The sequence below is a fragment of the Mus caroli genome, chromosome X (assembly GCF_900094665.2).
Source record: "Mus caroli chromosome X, CAROLI_EIJ_v1.1, whole genome shotgun sequence".
In the NCBI taxonomy this organism is placed as follows: domain Eukaryota; kingdom Metazoa; phylum Chordata; class Mammalia; order Rodentia; family Muridae; genus Mus; species Mus caroli.
Window position 1 is genome coordinate 88272264 of NC_034589.1, and position 6045 is coordinate 88278308.

At 40.0% G+C, this 6045-nt stretch overlaps 1 protein-coding gene across 1 annotated transcript in view; it reads right to left on the reverse strand.

Moving 5' to 3' along the window:
• Pola1 (DNA polymerase alpha 1, catalytic subunit) overlaps nt 1–3673 on the reverse strand; it is a 407398-nt gene extending 403725 nt beyond the window's left edge. Inside the window, exon 1 of the mRNA XM_021153188.2 lies at nt 3573–3673. Within this exon, the coding sequence (XP_021008847.1) occupies nt 3573–3615 (43 nt within the window). The 5' untranslated portion in view covers nt 3616–3673. The remainder of the gene's footprint in view (nt 1–3572) is intronic.
• Between the last annotated feature and the right edge of the window lie 2372 nt (nt 3674–6045).

The window sequence follows — 6045 nt, forward strand, 5'->3', positions numbered from 1 at the left end:
AAAAAAAAAAAAAAAAGTAAAGTGTAATTAGAGATCCTATTTTCTCTCTAGCTCTCTGGAAATGTAATCTCGGTAGCATCTCAGTTTACTTTTTACATTCACATTTGACATTAAAATACACTTCTCAGAAAGGCACTAAGAGAAAATTAATGAATGCAGATATTTGATGACAGTCACAAAATCCTGAATGTCATTCAAATGACTTAAAAGATATTCAGTTGGCCTACATGAAAATGGGCACAGTCCTTAAAAATAAATTCAGTGTATTCAATACCTTGACAACCCCACAAATTCTCTAGATCTTAAAATAGATTTACTCCACAAGAAACTGTACCACTACACAAAGCTTGAGATACAAATACAAATAAGACAGTTTTCTTGTCTCCAAGTATATCACAGTCAAGTAACACAAAAAAACCTAAGGCTAGGATCAAAATATAAAAATGGTTCCATATAAGAAGTAAAAATGCAGTGAAAATGGAGAAAAACATTATTTTGTCCAGGAAACTGTAAAGGGTTTCACAGGAGTTGTCTCCAACAAGCCTAGAAAATGGAGAATTTCAACATCACAAAACAGGATAAAAAGTGGCAAAAACCAAGGAAGAGACCTAAACCACATTACAAAGAAATGAAAATGCAAAATGTATCCGGAAACTTAGTCAAAGCCAGTGTGGAAGCTCATTTCTTTGTAAGAATACACAGCAAGTAGGACAATCTAAAGTCTAGATTCCAAACATTATAGAACAGATGCCCAATTTGGCCATTTTTAGTGGGTGACATGAGACTACCAGTCAGCTATCTTGTTTTATTTCATTTATTTTTTTTTCTGAGACAGGTAACTAGGCTATCATTAAATTATAATCATCCAATCCCAGCCTTCAACTTGGTAGGACTGTAGGTATGTGCCTCAATGACAGGTTCACCTTGTTAAGTTGCCCAGTATTTGAAACAGAAATTCTCTCAGAGCCCATTTGACCTGCTACAGTGGATGTTTCTGCAACTGAGTCTTTCTTCCCTGATACATTGTTGCTAGGCTATGAGCATGCAAAATAGTCTCTACCAATGGAGACTAATGTTCCAAGGGAGTAGACCAGACCAGTATTTAGAAAGTTTGTGTTTAAAAAAAAAAAAAGGCAACTGTTACAGAACTTTTTTTTTCTTTTTTTTTTTTTTTGGGGGGGGGGGTTTGGTTTTGGTTTTTTGAGACAGGGTTTCTCTGTATAGCCATGGCTGTCCTGGAACTCACTTTGTAGACCAGGCTGGCCTTGAACTCAGAAATCCACCTGCCTCTGCCTCCCTGGGATTAAAGGTATGCGCCACCATGCCCAGCTGCTAATATATCTTAAGGTATAAGCTGTAACATCTGAATATTTTGCCATAGGTGACAATGACCTCTCTGGCTCAGTTCTCTGGCACAGCAGAAATCACCATTTCTGGCTAAGCAGCCCCCAGAGTGGCTTCCCAGTCCTACAGGATCTCTGCAAACTGCATAGTACCCTAATAAATTTCTTTTGTTTAAAGCAACTAGAGTTGGTTCCAGTAGTTGTAGTGGTTCCTGACTGAGCCTCTGAATGCCTTTTTTTGGTCATTAAATTCCCAATCTCTTTTCATACACTACTTGTAAGAGCTACCTTTTAAGACCCTTTTACACTCATGAAAAGGAGAAAATACATCTTCCCCATTAAGAATTAAATAAGAATGGCTATCTTATTATGTACTTAGCAATACAGGACAAATTGGGTGTGCATGTGTGACTACAACTGTATGGGAAATGTATGTGCATGCATGTGTGTGTGCACGCACATGTGTGTGTTGTGTAAGGTTGTAGGATAATCAAACATATGCACATGCATACATTCCACACATGGCACCTAGTCAACACTTTGGTCTAGCTTCAGAAAGCAAAACTAAAGCAATTTCCTCAGGGAAGATTCCATGTGGTACTACATATGACTGTTTACTTTCTCCACTCATGAAGACAGAAGCCACACCATTCTACCCAGCATGCTAATGCCAGAGCCTGGCAGAATGCCTATGCCTCGTACCTGCATAATAAATGTTTGCTGAACAAACCAATATACCAGATTTTTTATCATTAAAGCCTCCAATGACTTTCTATACACAATAGCAGCTAATTACACGCCTTACTACATTTTGCTGCCACTGTCCAGGTGTCCCACCTTCCAACATAAAAAGCCTGAAAAAAAATTTTTTTAAGCAATGTCTTTAACGCTGTGTGAATTAGCAAAAAAAAAAAAAAAAAAAAAAAAAAAAAACAATGGGGGGGAAACACAAAGATTGAAATGTTTTCCAATCACCACTTGGGAGTACCTCTACCCTCCCGCAAAGCAGGCAGGGTCAGTAACCTGAAGCAGTCTTCCACATAACAATCTTTTGGCATGCTTTAAAGAAAAATTCCAGTCACAAGTCCCCAGAAAATACTTAATCAACACTGTGACTTAAGAGAGGTCTCAAGATTGCACAGTATCCTCCAAAGAGTGATTTCTTGATGTTCACAGATGGCGTACAGTTTTTTTAGGGTGAAAAAAGGACTTAGAAGCAAATGACTGATAGGGGCTGCAGACTGTTCATGTACTTAAATCCCACAGCCCATTTGTAATCCAAGCTAGTCGACTCTCCAAAATAATTTGTCTGAGAGAGAGAGAGAGAGAGAGAGAGAGAGAGAGAGAAACCTGTGATTTTAAAACTAGCTGAATGCAAAAGAAACTGATTACGAAGCAAGATCTCATTAATGGCAATGCACAGTGAATGGCAAAGACATGTGACACTTGGTTAAGAAAGTATCTGATTTTAAGTTAGAACTGAAGTTAAGTCATACTTTAGCTGAACACCGTTTAAAATCAGAATCAGACAAGGCCATCTGCATTTTTGAACTCTACTTCTGGAAATAAAAGATTACTACTCACAAAATGCCTGATATATAGGGCATCCGAAATGCTACTCAAGTGATACATTTTTTCAAACCTCACCCAAAATGACTAGACCTGAACAGTATTTCTATGTAGCACTTGAAGAACTTCCCGTAGAACCTTAAAAAATCTTAACGAAATGCATCTATATCTGGTGACAGCACTTCCATCTCTCACTTCAATGACAATGCTAACAATTTTCCTGGGACTTCCTAGAAACGGAGGCACAGGCATGCTCCAAACCCTCAAACCGAGACCTGCCAAGGGAGCAGAGAAACAGTTTCAGGCAGGAGAGAGAGCAATCCTGGCCGAGGAAGGTTGCCATGGAAGTTGTAACCCACACGTGCTTGCGACTCATCAAAGAAAATGCAAAGAGCCAACGACTGTGAAGCCTGTCATAAGAGAAAGAAACCGCTCAAGCCAAAATACCTTCAGCAAGTGACCCCATCAGGAAGCCCCATCCCACACCCCTAGGGTCTCCGCCCAGAATGATTAAGGTTGGCGGCCAAACAGACCTAAGGGGCGGTCTAGGAGCGCGCCACCTTCTTAAGGATAAAAAGCAGAGACCTTCCCCTCCCCCTCGATCATACCGCGACCCCCACATTCCCAACCAGGTGCCTTAAGCACGGGATCCTCCCTCACCGCTTGTCTCCAGTTTACAGTCCTCTCCGTGCATGGGCGCCATGGTCCGATAGTCTCTCTATTCCGCGCCAACCAGCCTGAAACTGGCGCGGAGGCCAAGATAGGCGCCAGTACGAAAGCCAATCAGCGGCCTGGAAGGCTGCGGACTTCCGCCCGGAAGGCCACTGACGTGCGCGCTGAGCCGCGCCCCGCCCCCGGCCTTCCCGCGGGAGTGCATTTGGCGCCCTGTGATGACCCCTGACCGAAAAGCGGGAACCTCGGCGAGGACCGGGGAGACCTGGAGAAGGAGGCGGTCGGGAGCTGAAAAGAAACCTCCTAAAGGCACTGCGCAAGCGCATGCACGCTATTTTAACTGTCCGTAGGACGCATGGGAAAAGGGGTTCTCTGGTCACGAGAGATATTTTCTGGGAAAAGAAGTGCGGGCGGGTATAAATTGTCTCTCAATTGCTGCCCTCCATCTCTGCCCCCGCCCCGAAAAGAGTGACTTCTTCGACAAATACAATCTGATTCTTGCCCTGTACCTTGTCTCTCTGAGTGTAATCATTCACCAAAACGTATTTCCCTCAAGCACATAGCTGAAGTGACAGCCTCCAAATGTAACAATCTTACTTCGTGACTCACTCCTGATGTGATACAATTGAAAAAGTAACAAAATAACTTGTGTGTTTTGGATTTGTTTTATTTGCTTAGTTCTTTTAAGACAGTTGTTGACAAAAAATAACACCTCAAAGCGGGTGAGGGAGGTTAATCAGTAAACTTTACTCTTGGGAGGCTGAGACAAGAGGGTGGTAATTGTGAGCCCAAAATGAACTTCTAAGTTTGAAGCCAAAGAAGTTCATGCCTCAAAAAGAATGAGAGTTGGATAGAAAGAGAAGCAAAGGAAAAAAAAAAAAAAAAGAGGGAAAGTTTAATGAACAAACATCAAAAAGATAAAATAATTAAGAAAACAAAAAATAGGAAGTGTTTATGATATTTGAGATTAGAAATAGCAAATGGTAAATGAATGTTGTCTTAGGCTTTTACTGCTGTGAACAGACACCATGACCAAGGCAAGTCTTACAAAGGACAATATTTAATTGGGGCTGCCTTGCAGGTTCAGAGGTTCAGTCCATTATCATCAAGGCGGAAGCATGGCAGCATCCAGGCAGGCATGGTATGGTACAAGAGGAGCTAAGAGTTCTACATCTTCATCTGAATGTCGTTAACAGAATACTGACTTCCAAACAGCTAGGAGTAGGGTCTTAAAGCCCACACTCACAGTGACACACCTACTCCAACAAGGCCACACCTCCCTAGGCTAAGCATATACAAACCGTCACACATGTGTACATACTTAATTGCAAAAAAATATATCAAATATTTAGGCCTATAAAACCCATTCCCAAAATGTGTCTTTTGCAAAGATGATTGAGTTATAAATGCTTTCTGTTTATAATGCTCTCTTTAATATTGGGAGGATTTAAAGTTCAGGTGGAGTCAGGCTTGGGATTTGAATTATATAACTTTTATATAACTTTGGACTACTTTCAGAGACCTGGGTTTCTTCTTTTATAAGTTGCTTCTACTTTTCTAAGGAATTATTGTGAAATTTAGTTGAAATAATATCTGTACAATTCCATTAAGATATCATCATTTGGAGGCAGGGAGATTTCTGAGTTCGAGGCCAGCCTGGTCTATAGAGTGAATTTCAGGACAGCCAAGACACAGAACACAGAGAAACCCTGTCTTGGAAAAAAAAAAAAAAAAAAGATAACGTCATTTGGACCAGTGAGATGGCTCCAGGGCTATACAGAGAAAAAAAAGAAATGAAACATGGGCTTTCATTTGGGTGCATTTACAAAGGAAGAAAGACTGTTTCTGGGCTTTACCAAAAACAAAAAGGGGGACTCAGATATTTAACAAACTTCTAGACCATAAAATATATGTGGTATAAATAGGGAGTATTTAAACAAGGGGTACTTAAGTCATTTTTCTTCTCTTTTTTTTTTCTCCCCTTTCTTGTCTTGTCTCTTCCTACAACACAAATTTGATGGATGGTAGTTCTGTAACCATCCTGAGTCATGGGATGACTGGAAAGGAAAGTCACATGCTGAAATTGTGGAACAGAATGGTAAGAATATGGGTCTCTAATGTCTACAAAGCCACCATAACACCCTTAACTTGACTAACTGTAGATTCCTACATGAAAGAAAGTAAATAGCAAACATATTTTAAAAGTACCATTTTTGAGTTTCCTATTATATTTAGCTAAACCTATTTCTATTAAATATACTTTTTTTTACTTTTACCTTCATTTTTACTAATTGAAACTTAATAAAAATAAGTAATAGACAAGAGATCCAGTCTCTTTTTTTTTTTTTACTAGTGCATACAATTGTATATATTCTCCTGAAATATCTATCACAAATTAAGAGCAATAACTGTTTTCCCTGATAGGAACAGGCAAGGCTAGTGTAAACCTGGAGGAATTTTC